Source organism: Eriocheir sinensis, chromosome 57, assembly GCF_024679095.1.
Source record: "Eriocheir sinensis breed Jianghai 21 chromosome 57, ASM2467909v1, whole genome shotgun sequence".
Taxonomy (NCBI): Eukaryota; Metazoa; Arthropoda; class Malacostraca; order Decapoda; family Varunidae; genus Eriocheir; species Eriocheir sinensis.
The window spans coordinates 2219799-2235383 of record NC_066565.1 but is presented as its reverse complement, the minus strand read 5'-3'; the positions used below and the strand labels follow the sequence as shown (position 1 = coordinate 2235383).

General features: G+C 40.4%; 2 protein-coding genes and 2 long non-coding RNA genes across 8 annotated transcripts in view; 2 read left to right on the top strand and 2 right to left on the bottom strand.

Moving 5' to 3' along the window:
- Window positions 1–7320, top strand: part of LOC126984531 (heterogeneous nuclear ribonucleoprotein A1, A2/B1 homolog) — a 28487-nt gene extending 21167 nt beyond the window's left edge. The window contains 1 exon segment of the mRNA XM_050838249.1: window positions 5499–7320. Coding sequence (XP_050694206.1) covers window positions 5499–5602 — 104 coding nt within the window. The 3' untranslated portion in view covers window positions 5603–7320.
- On the bottom strand, window positions 164–2525 carry LOC126984533 (uncharacterized). The gene is made up of 2 exons (XR_007736982.1): window positions 2392–2525; window positions 164–1920 (listed from the first exon to the last, which is right to left on the bottom strand). It is a non-coding gene; the product is annotated as an uncharacterized LOC126984533 (long non-coding RNA).
- On the top strand, window positions 1997–4069 carry LOC126984532 (uncharacterized). Its single transcript, XR_007736981.1, has 3 exons — window positions 1997–2280; window positions 2419–3274; window positions 3320–4069. It is a non-coding gene; the product is annotated as an uncharacterized LOC126984532 (long non-coding RNA).
- A 6115-nt stretch (window positions 7321–13435) lies between the features above and the next one.
- Window positions 13436–15585, bottom strand: part of LOC126984530 (protein amalgam-like) — a 55532-nt gene continuing 53382 nt past the window's right edge. For 2 of the 5 annotated variants that reach the window (XM_050838243.1, XM_050838247.1), the window contains 3 exons: window positions 15459–15585; window positions 15187–15323; window positions 13436–14034 (listed from right to left, as the gene is read on the bottom strand). The exon at window positions 15459–15585 is cut by the window's right edge and continues 54 nt beyond it. In XM_050838243.1, coding sequence (XP_050694200.1) covers window positions 13916–14034; window positions 15187–15323; window positions 15459–15585 — 383 coding nt within the window. In that variant the 3' untranslated portion in view covers window positions 13436–13915. Of the gene's footprint in view, window positions 14035–14554; window positions 15324–15458 lie in introns of those variants that run through there. The other 3 variants (XM_050838245.1, XM_050838246.1, XM_050838244.1) reach the window with 2 other exon arrangements.

Genomic DNA, 15585 nt, shown 5'->3' with positions numbered 1-15585 from the left:
GTGTTGAAGTCCATATTCTTAAACTTGTCCTCTCGTTGCGTCTGTCGGAACCCTGCTCGTAAATTTATCCACCTCCTATCGTGTCTATAGGCTCACGTTAACTATTCCAAAGGGCCAAATAGGAGTCTGTCTAGATTTTGTTAATGTTAAGTTCATGGTACAGAAGAAGGGCCATAAAACTACCCCTGGAAATGCCCATGGCTCCCACGAAAGCCTAGGTTTTGTTAAAGTTGGCCATAAAACTACCCATGGAAATGCCCATAGCTCCCACGAAAGCCTTGTCAAATATGTGTAAGATTATGACCCCTTGGAATACTGCTCTTAAATTTATACTGCACCCATTGTATCCATTTCCCAAGGCCACAGATGATTAACCGAGTTCCATGGGTGTGTTGTCCCGTTCAAGGCATGGGCGTAACGTAAAACTATCCCCAGCGTCATAAAACAGTCCGTGAAAATCCCCACTAACTTCCGAGCAAGATTTTTCAATACCGGCAAACCGAGCGTCGACAGGTTTAAAAATATGGGCGTAGGTGTTAAGATAGGTGGATGATTGTGGAGGGGTGTGGTGGAGGTGGTTGTGGAGGTGGTTGTGTGGGTGCTCTATGCAAGAGGGAAGTACATTGTCATCTGTTAGAAACTTCCGAGTCATCCGTAATCACAGACCTGCTTGTTGCTTTGGTGTTAGACCCACACACACACACACATACACACACACAGACAGACAGACACATCCGCATCCTCATCCATGTACAAATCCATCTGTTCGCACGATAGGAATGCCCTCATCTCATTCTGTTCAGCCGCATACATTCCATCGTCTGCCCTGAGCGCCTGCGTGTGTGTGTGTGTGTGCACGTGTGTGTTGTCATTCACGGTGGTATTAGATCCTGGTATACACATCCACCGTACATATACTCGGTCTAGTGTTCTCGTACGCCGTGAAGGGCCGGTGTTATTCGTGGTTTCCGCTTCCCTCGACATACATCCAGTCACCCATCACCGCATGCCTCGCTAAATTATACAAAAGATGCTGTTTGTTTTTGGTCTTGTGAGGGAGGGAGCGAGTGAGGAAAGGATGACTTGAAAGAACAAATTGAGTGGTTGAAGGAATATGGAGAAAGGAGAGAGAGGAGAGGCCCAAAGAACTCAAGAGGTGAAATGTAGAAGAGCGAGTGAGGAAACGATAACTGAAATAACTGAGTGGTTGAAGGAATATGGAGAAAGGAGAGAGAGGAGAGGCCCAAAGAACTCAAGAGGTGAAATGTAGAAGAGCGAGTGAGCAAACGATAACTGAAATAACTGAGTGGTTGAAGGAATGTGGAGGAAGGAGGAGGAGGAAAGGGAGGTAAAGATAAAGAACAGAGAGAGAGAAGAGGACGAAAGAACTCAACAGAAGAGGTGAAATGTAGAGGAGAGAGTGAGGAAACGGTGACTGAAAGAACAAATTTAATGGTTGAAGGAATATGGAGAAAGGAGGAAAAAAGAGAGAGAGGAGAGGAGGAAATAACTTGAGGGAAAAAAGGTGAAGTGTAGAGGTTTTGTATTAATCCTGATGGCCGGTGTTGTCGCCATCCATCCCTCTGTACTGGTGTTGTCGAGGCGTGGCAGGGAGGTGTGGGCGCATCACCCTGCTCTTTTCATCATCCGTGTAACATTGTCGCATGTCTTGTATCCTCACCTCCACTTAGAATAAAGCTTATGTTAATTACTGCACCCATCATGATAACCTTTTACTAGTCTAAGGGCGGGGCAGCAGCAGAGGGTACACGTCATTCTTCACACAGAGTAAGCTTGGGAGGTGTAGGTGAGGTGACAATGTTAAGTTAAAATAAGCATTGCATCACAGACGAGAGACATAGGTTCCAGCGTCTTGGATCTGATGTTACTGAGAGCAGGATAGACAGGATAGTTTGCCACCTTGTATGCTAAAGAATTGTAGGTGAGGTGACAATGTATTCAAGTTAAAAAAGAGTTGTAGGTGAGGTGACAATGTTAAGTTAAAATAAGCATTGCATCACAGACTAGATAGAGAGTCTCAGCGTCATGAATCTGATGTCAATGATAGCAGGATAGTTTGCCATGCTGTATACTAAAGAACTGTAGGTGTAATCTCATAATAGTAATTCATTTCCACAGCATGATGAAGATATGTAAAAGTTAAAATAAGCATTGCATCACAGCCTAGATAGATAGTCTCAGCGTCTTGAATCTGATGTTACTGATAGCAGGATAGACAGGATAGTTTGCCATGCTGTATGCTAAAGAGTTGTAGGTGAGGTGACAATGTGTTCAAGTTAAAATAAGCATTGCATCACAGACGAGACACATAGGTTCCAGCGTCTTGGATCTGATGTTACGGAGAGCAGGATAGACAGGATAGTTTGCCACCTTGTATGCTAAAGAGTTGTAGGTGAGGTAACAATGTGTTCAAGTTAAAATAAGCATTGCATCACAGCCTAGATAGATAGTGTCAGTGTCTTGGATCTGATGTTACTGAGAGCAGGATAGGCAGGATAGTTTGCCATGCTTTATACCAAAGAATTGTAGGTGTAATGTCGTATTAGTAACATTTCCGCAGCATGATGAAGATATGTTAATGTTAAAGTAAGCATTGGATCAGACTAGATAGATACCTGTCAGCGTCATGAATCTGATGTTACTTATAGCAGGATAGTTTTTCATGCTGTATGCTAGAGAGTTGTAGGTGAAATGTCAGTCTCAAACGTTGCATCCCAGACTAGTTTTCAATTCCCAGAGATTGTTAGAGATGCCTAATGGTAGTCGAAATGTATTGTAACGTATCCTAGATAGTAACTTATAGAAGAACAGCTAAATTTAAATGACCTGTACATTTCTAAAGAGATCTCGCATTGTACAAAGCATGAGTATGTTTTAAGTTGTTAGGACTTCTATGAAAAGATGATCAGCTTATGAGGGAAAAAAACATGTACATCACTTACGAGGAACATAGAGGCAGAGTTTAAAGTCTTGTAAGGACCTAGTGGTAAGTCTTAAGTACCTTGGCGACTAACAGTGGCAGGGCTGAGAGGGCCAACTTGTGCAGAGGCTAGTTCGGTGAGGCTTCAGGAACAGGACCATCAGTAACTTTTAAGAAGGCAGCGGAGAGTCGTGAGAAGCCCTAGCGTATCAACAGGAATACTGATATGTAAGTGTTAAGTAGGAGTAGTGTATCCTTTTGTAAGTGGCAAGGCTTGAGGTTAGTGATAGACAGGAAAACTGGGATCTTATAAGAATGTGTTAAAAGGCTTCGGTCCAGCATATCACCCTTTTTGTAAGTAGAAAGTTAAAAGTTAAGGTCCAGCATATCACCCTTTTTGTAAGTAGAAAGTGAGGCTAGATTAAAAGGCTTCGGTCCAGCATATCACCCTTTTTGTAAGTAGAAAGTGAGGCTAGAAGAACGAGAACACTAATAGGAAACTGAAGTGGAGGGAAGTGTTTTGCGTCATCTTGTAAATGTTAAGAAATTCAGGAGGTGCGTCGAGTGTTAGATGACCAGGGTGACTAGGGTAAATTGTTGGTAAGTGTTAGATATCAAAGCAAGCTATAAGGTCAAGACTAGGAAGTTCATTGTCCCAGTTAAGATGAGGCTGTAGTGAATGTCTAGTATTGAATGTACCTTAACTGTCATTACGGTTACTATATTTTGACTTGCGTAAATTGTTGGCAAGTGTTAGATATCAAAGGAAGAGATGAGGTCAAGACTAGGAAGTTCATTGTCCCAGTTAAGATGAGGCTGTAACAAATGTCTAGTATTGAACTAACTTTACTGTCATTAGGGTTACTATATTTTGACGCGTAAATTGTTGTAAAGTGTTAGATATGAGAGATGAGATCAAGACTAGGAAGTTCATTGTCCCAGTTAAGATGAGGCTGTAGTGAATGTCTAGTATTGAATGTTCCTTAACTGTCAATAGGGTTACTATATTTTGATGCGTAAATTGTTGTAAAGTGTTAGATGTCAAAGAGATGAGGTCAAGACTAGTAAGTTCATTGTCCCAGTTAAGATGAGGCTGTAGTGAATGTCTAGTATTGAATGTACCTTAACTGTCAATAGGGTTACTATATTTTGACTTGCGTAAATTATTGTAAAGTGTTAGATATGAGAGATGAGGTCAAGACTAGGAAGTTCATTATCCCGGTTAAGATTAGGATGTAGTGAATATCTAGTATTGAATGTACCTTGACTGTCATTACGATTACTATATTTTGACTTGCGTATATTGTAGGTAAGTTTTAGGTGTGAAAGAGATGAGATCAAGACTAAGTTCATTGTCCCAGTTAAGATTAGGATGTAGTGAATGTTTAGTATTGAATGTAACTTGATAGTAGGCTTTGTTTATTCTTAATTTCGATACCGGGCTGCCTCCTCTGCCGTAAAACATGTCAAAAAGAAAGGAGGCAAGGTTAGCAAAAGAGGTTTAAGACTAGTATAATTTTCGTCCCCCCTCGTTTTGCATTTCAGGTTAGGTTGTATTTAGAGTTGCATACAGACCGAAGAAAACAGGCAATCATAATTTTAACCACATTTAGATACGAGAGGGTTAGTTTTAAGAATGCTACAGTTTGCCTTGTTTTGAGCAGTTCATTATAAAGTTGAAGATTAAGGATAAGCGTAAAATTGTTCCGAACTGCTTGTAAGGTTAGGTTAGGTTAAGGATTATCACATTTCTTGCCCTTGTTTTGAGGTGATTGTCGTTTGGTTAGTTTAGGTTTGTCTTGAGAACATTCACATTCTTGCTTTTGTATTGAACCGACTATAGCGAGGTTAGTTTAGGTTACTCTCAAGAACGTCCATATTTTCTCGCCTTGGTTTTGTTCCACATGTCGCAAATTTAGTGGAGGTCAGTCTCAACCACATCTATTTTCTTTGGTGTTGTTTTGGTCCATGTGTCGCAAATTCAGCGCACGTCAATCTCGACCACATCGTTTTCTTTGCTGTTTTGATCCATGTGTCGCAAATTCAGCATACGTCAATCTCAACCACATCGGTTTTCTTGCCGTTGTTTTGAGCTATATGTCGCAAATTCAGCGTACGTCAATCTCGACCACATCTATCTTCTTTGCCGTTGTTTTGACCCATGTGTCGCAAATTTAGCCGAGGTCAATCTACATCCAGGAGGTCAATTTCAACCACATCTATTTTCTTTGCTGTTTGATCCATGTGTCGCAAATTTAGCCGAGGTCAATCTACATCCAGGAGGTCAATTTCAACCATATCTATTTTCTCTGCTGTTTGATCCATGTGTCGCAGATTTAGCCGAGGTCAATCTCTACATCCAGGAGGAATTTCAACTACATCCAGGGGGTCAAATCTCAACCACATCTATTTTCTCTGCTGTTTGATGCATGTGTCGCAGATTTAGCCGAGGTCAATCTCTACATCCAGGAGGAATTTCAACCACATCCAGGGGGTCAAATCTCAACTACATCCATTTTCCTTGCCGTTGTTTTGACCAGAGTGCTCTGTCCCGCAGGTGGCTACAACAACCCCGGCAACAGCGGACCTAACAGCTACGGCGGGGGTGGCGGGAGCGGAGGTGCCGTCAATATGAATCAAGGCCCGAACCGCCGCTACTAGGCTGTTGAACGAGAGGGGGGGGGGAGGGGGCGACCTGTGGGGTAAGTACCGGCCCTTTACTCCCTTGCTCCCTACTCACTCGCCCTCACTCATCCCTCGCCTCGCCGATTCACTCACTCATCCGTATTGCCATGTTATTGTCACCCATTGCAGGCAACCCTCGCTACACGCATATACACCTTCCCGTATGCAAATATAATCTTCTAACTTGTTATATACGTATGCAATATTTAGTTATACGTATGAAACCTACACTTGGAAATTTAAATAGCATACTAGCTTATTTATTTGCGATTATAGGTATACATACAAACTGCTTGGAAATATAAAACACATCATATTTTATTCATATCCGATCTATACTTATTCATAAGTATGTAAACTACACTTGGAAATTTAAAACTACTATTTTATTCAGTTTCGATTTTTACTTTCTATGTATGTAAAGTACACTTGGAAATTTAAAACACATACTATTTTATTCATTTCCGATCTACACTTTGTCAAATGTATGGAAAGTACACTTGGAAATTTAAAACACATACTATCTCATTCATTTCTGATCCATACTTTGTCAAATGTATGGAAAGTACACTTGAAAATTTAAAACACATACTATCTCATTCATTTCTGATCTATACTTTGTCAAATGTATGGAAAGTACACTTGGAAATTTAAAACACATACTATCTCATTCATTTCTGATCTATACTTTGTCAAATGTATGGAAAGTACACTTGGAAATTTAAAACACATACTATCTCATTCATTTCCAATCTGTACTTTGTCAAATGTATGAAAACTATGCTTGGAAATTTAAAACACATTAACTCATTACATTTCCGGTCAAATCATCCGTCAATAACTTTTTGCTTTCTTTCTTTTCGTCATTGATTAAATCATCCACCAGTAACTTTTTGCTTTATCTTTTCGTCATTAATGAAATCATCCACCAGTAATGCCCCAATCTCTATTTTCACCATTCCAATTGTCACCCGTAAAAATTTTTGGGAGGCGGCTTCTCCTGCATGTACCGAGGGTCACCCAAGCCATCCTACATCGTCCATCCCACACCACTGTTACCATCACTGTTACCTCATGCCGCTGTAGGTTATTTATGCTGCTATATTATTTTTTGTTGAATTACCAATGCATTTATTATTATTGCTTAAGTCATGAAATACTGTTTTTGAGAAAGTTTGATATTGAGTACAATGATCTAAGAGAAATATTTATATACCATGTAAATATTTGACTAACCTTTTTGAGATAATGTTGACTAATTTATGATTTTCCACCACACAATAGGTACATAGCAGGTTAGCCATGAGGCAGGCAGGCAGAGGCAGGGCTTGAGTCAGGGCCCAGTCAGTCAGGATAAGCTAGGACTGGTGAGGCAGGCGGGCAGCTGAGCTAGGGAGATAGACAGCCAGGCTCCGCAACACTCCAGGAGCCATTCAAGCAACATTCCATTCTCGCCGCAAGGACTAGCAACCACTGGCCTCTCTAGGGAAGACACATTGACCTTTTTTTCCATTTTTTTCTCCTTTTTTTTTATATTTGTGCTTGCATTTTATATATCTAGGATAATGTGTAGTATAATAAAAAAAAAAAAAATCTCATATATTGAAATAACCCCACAACCAAAGCCTAGACAGTTCTTTGTATTATGTGTGCAGAATTGTAATTTTCATTTTACAAATAAATTAATCCTAAGACTGGTGTGTCTGACATCCTGAGTCTGTACTGTCAGTTGGAGAGGAAACTAGGCAGTGTGAGCGCTAGGTGTGCCAAGGTAGGTTGTGTTGAGTTTTGTGGTGTAGGCAGTAATGTACTTATACTACTACTACTCCTAGGGTGTGGGACACAGTCAATATTATTATTATTATATTAAAGTACCATTTTTAACTTTTCTTTTTGAGTGGTTAGCACAATGTGTAGTGGTGCTAGGTCACGCTTAGTGTGAGTGCACTTGAGAGCTTCTACTTGTACTTTTCAAAGCTATCTATATGCTCCTTGATAACTGTCTTGTGTTATATTAATCATTATATATATATGACTGTTACCATAGTTAACGTCCTCACACTACTAAAGAGTCTTGTGTTGAGTATCTGGAGGTCAGGTCGTGACTCGCCACTAATCTCGCGTTGTCTCCTCAGGTCGCGCCTCCTCGACTCCCTACAAAGAACACGCGTCTTTCTCCGCCTGTGATATTAAAACAAAAAAGTGATAAACCAAAGATATAGATTTTTATATATATTTATATTTTTTTACTTCAAATTACAACAAACTCCTGAAGTCTTTGTTTTCTTCAAGAACCTCGACTCACCAAACTGCTAAATTTCAGGGGCTGTGGGGCCTTGGCAGCTTGGTCATGGGGTGGGGCGGGGCGACGGGGCAGACAAACTAAAGCCAACATTGAAAGCCTGTACGGTCAACTTGGGGCTCAAATTCATGACTCATTTTCAAGACTCATAACTCCTTTTTGCACACTTGCTTTCCCCTCTTTTGTCTGTGTCTGTCTGTCTGTGTGGAACTGTCTTTGCCACGGCACATGTCCAGTAGTAATGGTAGTTGCAATAGTAGTAGAAGTAGTAATGGTAGTAGTAGTAGTGGTGGGTAACTTTAATTGGTACATCTGTATAAACAAATTGGCAATATAAATCATACTAACGCCCTTCCCAGCATCCTCCAATAAGATTCAACCATGCTGGGAAGGGTTAAATCTCACTGGTGGATGCTGGGAATGAGAGGAAGGAATGGGAATGTATTGGGAAGGAAAGGGAACTAAAGGTAAAGGGGGGAAATGGGATGAAGTTGCTGGGAATGGTAAAAGGTCTCAATGGGTTAATGGTTAAAGGGTAAGAACTTGCTGCTAATGTCAATATGCTCCACCCAATGGTTTGATGGCTGGCAGGAAGGGACTGTGCTGAGGGATGAAGGAAGGAGCACTGGGTTAGTCTGATGGGAAGGGACTGATAGGCAAATGATTGTTATGTGATGCCGTATGGGATGGGGACGAACCGGGAATCGAACCTGGGTCTTTCAGTGTGTGTTACCTAGTTGTGACGTACGGGAAAAGAGCTTATTGTGTGTGTTTCCAGAGCAACTGCAGGTGTGGTGTGGAAGGTAAGCTTGGTAATGACAGGTGTGGGCGTGATATGAAGCTGACCAGTAGCAGCAGAGAGGGAAAGTATAAATGAACTAATTTGAAGAATTGGATAAAAAAAAGTAGCTGCTTTAAAACAATGAAATATATAAAAAAAGGAATAGTTACCAGGGTTGATTTGATTTAAATTGATTTAATTCGGTACAAAATCATGATTTAAATTATGTAAAGAGAAATATTAAACGTATGTTTATGCTATTGAGAATCATTGCCATCTCATACAAGAAAAATATTCAATAGCATAAAAAAATACTAGTTTCATTTAACATTGGTCAAGTTTAATGCAAGAAAATGGCCTCATAAGACTAAAACAAATAACCAGTGGAGACAAACTAGGATTAATGCAAAAAAAATCGTTTGAATAAAAAAAATAATTTAAAATGCAAAGAAACTTTTTTTCTCACAAAAATCATGATTTTTTCCAACCCTGAGAGTTAGTGCGCCAGAACTGAAGAAATGTATGATAAAACAGTGTATGTGGCAGCAACACTAATATGTGTGAATAAGTGTAAAGTTAGTGGTGGATAGTGTGTGTGTGTGTGTGTGTGTGTGATGAACTAGTGTGTGGGCCAGACACACTATTATAAGTATGAGGTGTCAATATAAGTGTGTTCCTGAGCAGTGGTAGTGTGATAAGTGTGGGACAGACTTGAAGTAGTGAATTAAAGTTGCAAAATAAGTATGAATGAGGCAGTAGTGAAAAAAAGTGTGTAGTGTGAAAGGGGAAGAAGGAAATAGGGGAGGACTTGTTTACGAATAAGGGTAGTAGGAGAAATGACGATAAAATAAAGGAAATAGGCAAAAATTGGATTACAAATAGGAAAGAGGAAAAAACGAAGATATGGTTAACTGAAGAAAAGGAAGAATTAATACGAAAGAAGTGGCTTACGAATAGGGGAAGTAGGAGAAATTACGATAAAATAAAGGAAATAGGCAAAAATTGGATTACAAATAGGGAATAGGAAAAAAAACGAAGATAATTATATGGTTAACTGAAGAAAAGGAAGAAACCACAAATAAAGAATGGCTTACGAATAGGGGAAGTAGATTGATTGATAGTTTATTGTTGCAAGTAAAACAACAAAGGAGAATGGAGAAGCATGCCATCCTAACCCCCAGGCAGTACAGAGTGTCATTATACAACTAAGGATACATGTTTAAGTAGCACCAGGAAACTAAAAAGATACAATGGCTGGGGACAAGTGCTAAATAAAAAAAATAAAGGCCTTGATTTAGTAAGGGGAGCAGACATAAGGGACTGTACATATGGACTATAATCTAGGGGCAAATGCAGGATACTCACTAAGCACAGCTGAAAGAACGTTATTGTTAATGAACCAGCCCCAGCCAGGTCCCTGTGGGCGATAGGCATTAACAGCAGGACATAAGGGACGGGGAAGGAACGAGAAGGAGGAGGGAAGAGAAGGGAAGGGAAGGGAAGGAATGTTTGAGCGTGTGACCCCCTGGCCTGGCACACAGTAGGAGAAATTATAAGAGAATGAAGGAAATAGGGAAGAATTGGATTACAAATAGGGAAGAGGAAAAAACGAAGATAAGAATAGGAAGAAGACGCAAAAGTAGGAGAAATGACGATAAAATAAAGGAAATAGGCAAAAATTGGATTACAAATAAGGAAGAAGGAAAAAATGAAGATAATTATAAGGTTAACTGAGGAAAAAGAAGAATTAAGACAAAATAACTGGCTTACGAATAGGGGAAGTGGGAGAAATTACGATAAAATAAAGGAAATAGGCAAAAATTGGATAACAAATAGGGAAAAGGAAAAAACGAAGATAATTATAAGGTTAACTGAAGAATTAGGACAAAATAAGTGGCTTACGAATAGGAGAAGTAGGAGAAATGACGATAAAATAAGGGAAATAGGCAAAAAATTGGATTACAAATAGGGGAGGAAAAAACGAAGATAATTAACTGAAGCAAGGGAAAAAGACAAAAAGAAGAGGTTTACGAATAGGGGAAGTAGAAGAAATAAAGATAGAAAAAGGAAACAGGAAAGAATTGAACTACGAACATGGAAGTAGAAGAAATTATGATCAGAAAATGAAGGAAATAGGCAAAAATTGGTGTATAAATAAGGAAGTGAGAGAAATGAAGATAATCAATAGAAGAGAGAGAGAGAGAGAGAGAGAGAGAGAGAGAAATAGAAGTGGATGATGGTAAATTGGGAAGAGGAGGGAAATAGGAAAGGACTAATTTACGAAAAGAAGAAATGGGAGAATAGAAGAAGTAGATAGTGATAATTTGAAGTAGTAAAGGAAATAGGGGAGAGATAGATCGTTAATAGTAGTAGTAGTAGTAGTCGTAGTAGTAAAATAAGGTAAAAAAAAAAATCAGAAAGGAAACAAACTTGAAAAATTGGAAATAGACAAAAAGTTTTAATTGTCCATAAAAATGAGAGAGAGAGAGAGAGAGAGAGAGAGAGAGAGAATGGTGTATGTGAATTTATCTCGTACACACTCTCTCTCTCTCTCTCTCTCTCTCTCTCCTGATTCTTAACTGTACTTTTCTCTCCCTGCCCTCCTCCTCCTCCTCTTCCTCCTCCTCGTCTTCGTCCTCACTCAAACGCAAAATTACGAATATAAAAAACAAAATTGGAAATAAAAGTTTAAAATGATTTCCTAAATATTGAGGAGGAGGAGGAGGAGTAGGAAGAGGAGGAGGAGGAGGAGGAGGAGGAAGAGTAAAATTTTTCTATTCATGACAAAAATCCGTAACTTTTTTCCTCTAATGAAAGTCAGAGAGAGAGAGAGAGAGAGAGAGAGAGAGAGAGAGAGAGAAAGTATCCCCCTTACCTCTCCTTCCTTTCCTTCCCTCCCCTCCCCCCCACCTCCTCTTCCTCCTCCTCCTCCTCCTCTCATTTCCAATCTCCATTTCTCTTCATTCTCCATTCATTCTCTCTCTCACTCACTCTCTCTCTCTCTCTCTCTCTCTCTCTCTCTCTCTCTCTCTCTCTCAAGTATCATTGCGTCAAAAAAATGTTGGTAAGAGAGAGAGAGAGAGAGAGAGAGAGAGAGAGAGAGAGAGAGAGAGCATGTCATTTTGTTGATTAATTGATGACGAGTTGATGATGTAATGGTGACAAATTCTCTCTCTCTCTCTCTGTACATAAGGAAAACAAATAATAATAATAATAATAATAATAATTTTTTTTTTCTTTAAGGTCCAATAAATTTTTGGTAATATTTTTGGGATTATCTTTCTGATCCTTTCCTCCTCCTCCTCCTCCTCCTCCTCCTCCTCCTCTTCCTCTTCCTCCTCCTCCTCCTCAATTTCTCTTCTCATTTCGTCCTTGTATTTTTCCTTTCTTCTTTTTCTTCTTGTTGTTTTTCTTTTTCCTCTTCTTATTCCTCTTCTTCTTCTCCTTCTCTTCCTCCTCCTCCTGTTTCTTCTTGTTCTCCTTTCTACTCCTTCCTTCAATTCCTCCTCCTCCTCCTCCTCCTAATCCTCTTCCTCTTCCTCCTCTTCTCCATCTTTCCTCCCACATCCATCAATCCTTCCTCCACCTCCTCCTCCTCCTCCTCACAAAACCCTCCATGTCACTTCAGTTTTCCCTTATTTTTCCGTTTTCTTCGGCGCATAGAAAACGGGACATTGGTGACCTGTTGGGCTTTGGGCTTATCTCTTGACCTCCAATATTTCGGGCTTATTCTCCTCTCCTTTATTTTATTTTTATCATATTTTCTCTCTATTCCTCTTTTATCATGTTTTCTTCTATATTCCTCTTTTCTCATATTTTCCCTATTCCTCTTTTCTCATTTTCTATTTCTCTTTTCTCATATTTTCTTCTATTTCTCCTTCGTTTTCTTTTTTTTGGGGGGTATTTTTTTTTCCCTTTTCTTTATTTTTTTTTTATATTTTCTCTTTGTTTTCTTATTTCTTCTTTATCATATTTTCTTCTGTTTTTTCTTCCTTTCTTTTTCCTTTCTCTTTTTCTCTCGTTTCTTTGTTTTTTTCTTTTTCTTTTTTTTTCCTATTTTGTTTTCTTGGTTTTCTTTTCCTCGTTTCATTTTCTTTATTTTTCTTTTGTTCATTACTTCCATTTCCTCTCTTCTTTTCCTCTTTTATTTATTTTTCTTTCTCGTTTTCTTTTCCCAGTTCTGAATTTCTTTATCTTCTTCTTCTTCTTCATCTTCATCATCTTCTTTTTCTTTTTCTTTTTCTTCTTCCTCTTCCTCTTCCTCTACCTCTTCTTCTTCTTCCTCTACCTCTTCTTCTTCCTTATTTTGTCTTTAATATATCCTATCAGTTTATAACAAGCTGGGTGATGAATCTCTCTCTCTCTCTCTCTCTCTCTCTCTCTCTCTCTCTCTCTCTCTCTCTCATTGAAACATAGATACCACCACCACTACTACTACTACTACTACTACTACTACTACTACTACTACTACTGCTACTACATACTTACTTAATACTTACTCCAGAAATACTTATGTCATGCTGTTAGTATACACGGAGGAGGAAGAGGAGGAGGAGGAGGAGGAGGAGGAAGAGGAGGAGGAGGAAAAACGATACAAAAATGAAATGAAGAAAATCGAGGAAGAAGAAAAAGAAAAGAAGAAAGAAAAATGGAAAAAAAGAGGAAAAGAGAAATGAAAAATAAAGAAAATAACAAAAATAAGGAAAAGAAGAGAGAGAGAGAGAGAGAGAGAGAGAGAGAGAGAGAGAGAGAGAGAGAGAACATAAGGGAATAAAAACAACACATTTTCTTTATTATTTTTCATTTATTTCGTTTATATTTTTTTCCTTCAAACACTCATTTTATTATTATTATTATTATTATTATTATTATTATTATTATTATTATTATTATTATTATTACATCTAACTTAGTTTTTTGATTGTTTTTTTATTTTATTTTTATTTTCTACAACAAAATAAATACACTGATTCTCTCTCTCTCTCTCTCTCTCTCTCTCTCTCTCTCTCTCTCTCTCTCACACACACACACACGTACACACACTAACCCTACACGGAAAACCTACACGAACAAAAACGTACATGGAACAACAACAAGAACAACAACAACAACGACGATAACATACATGTGTACACGAGGAAGCCTACACGAACGCACATACGTACACACACAGGAAACGTACACACACACGCACACGACTACCGGGTTATCTGTGAGGGGGCGGGGAGGGGTGGAGGAGGAGGAGGAGGAGGAGGAGGGGGAGGAGCGTGAGGGGGGGGTTAGGGGAGACCGCCCCCCCTCCCTGTATGGCTGCTGGGTATTTCTCTGGGGGGGGGGGAGAATAGTGGGGAGGGAGGGAGGGAAAAGTGGGGAGGGAGAGGAGAGAAAATGGGTGAGGGGTGAGGAGAGCAAATGGATGAGGGGGTTAGGGAGAGAAAATGGATGAGGGGGTGAGGTAGAGAAAAGTGGGGAGGGGGAGAGGGAGAGAAAAGTGGGGAGGGGGAGAGGGAGAGAAAAGTGGGGAGGGGGAGAGGGAGAGAAAAGGGGGGAGGGGGAGAGGGAAAGAAAAGTGGGGAGGGGAAAATGGGGGAGGAGGTGAGGGAGAGAAAAAGGGGGGAGGGGAGAGAAACGGGGAGGAGGGAGAGAAAAAGGTTGGGGGGGGGAGAGAAGAGAGAGAGAAAGGTGTTAGTAATTAGTAAATATTAATAAAGATAGTAACAGTAGTAAAAAATATAATTGTTGTAGGCAGTAATTTTAATGACACTACTATTGCTACGGCTACTTTTTACCACGATTATCACCATGAAAAAAAAAAAAAAAAATTGTATCATCAAATATATCAAATTACCCAAGCACTACTACTACTACTGCTACTACTACTACTACTACTACTACTACTACTGGTATAGAGTACAGTGTATTCCGCCTCAGGTGACAACCAATCAGGATAAACTTTAGCACAATAATGAAGCGCGCGAATGGCCGCCGTGCAGCAGGCCTGGCCCGCCCCGCCGGCCAGTTGTAACCAGCCGCCAGCAGCAGGGCGCCAGGCTCCTCCTGCATCGTCTGCACCAGGCAGGGGTCCCAACCTTTTTGTTCCCCTGTACCCCTTGGGCATTTTTATAAGTTCCCGTGTACCCCCCAAAAAATAGGATAAAAAACGATGAAATTGTAATTTTTTGATGTTATTTTATAATGAAATCTGTATGTGTAGACTGATATAATTTAAATAACAGTTTTAATTACTAAAATGAGGAAATTAAAAAAAAAAAGACATTGTGCAATCTGAATGTAGATGTATTGTAGAGTGGTGGTTATTCTCTCGGACCCAATGTACCCCCTGAAAAGTGCAAATGTACCACTGGGGGTACATGTACCCCAGGTTGGGAACCCCTGGTCTACAGGGAGGGGCTGCTCGCCAGACTGGTTGTCACCTGAGGTGGAATTGAGCATAGTTCTACTGCCGCCGCCACTCACCCGGCACCACGTGGATGTTGACGCTGGTGGCCGCGAGGTTGGTCACGTTGCAGTAGTACGTCCCCGAGTCCTCGATGACGGCGTTGCCCACACGGAGCCACGAGTGGGCGGTGGTGCCTCTCAGCTCGGTCTTCACGCTGGGGTGGGGGAGGGGGGGTTACTGAGGTCCACCCCTCACGCCTTACATCTCACCCCTCTCCCTTCCCTCTCTTTCATCCCCATCCTTTTCCTCCCCTTCCTCCCGTCCCTTCCCCTTCCCACGCCTGCCTCACCTCACGCCGCCCCTGGGAGCGTCGTAGTTCAGCCTCAGGTGTCCCCGGTACCAGGTGAGCGTGAGGGCCGTGGCGGTGGGCACGTTGGACACCTTGCACCGCAGTTCAATGGTGCTGCCCGTGTGGT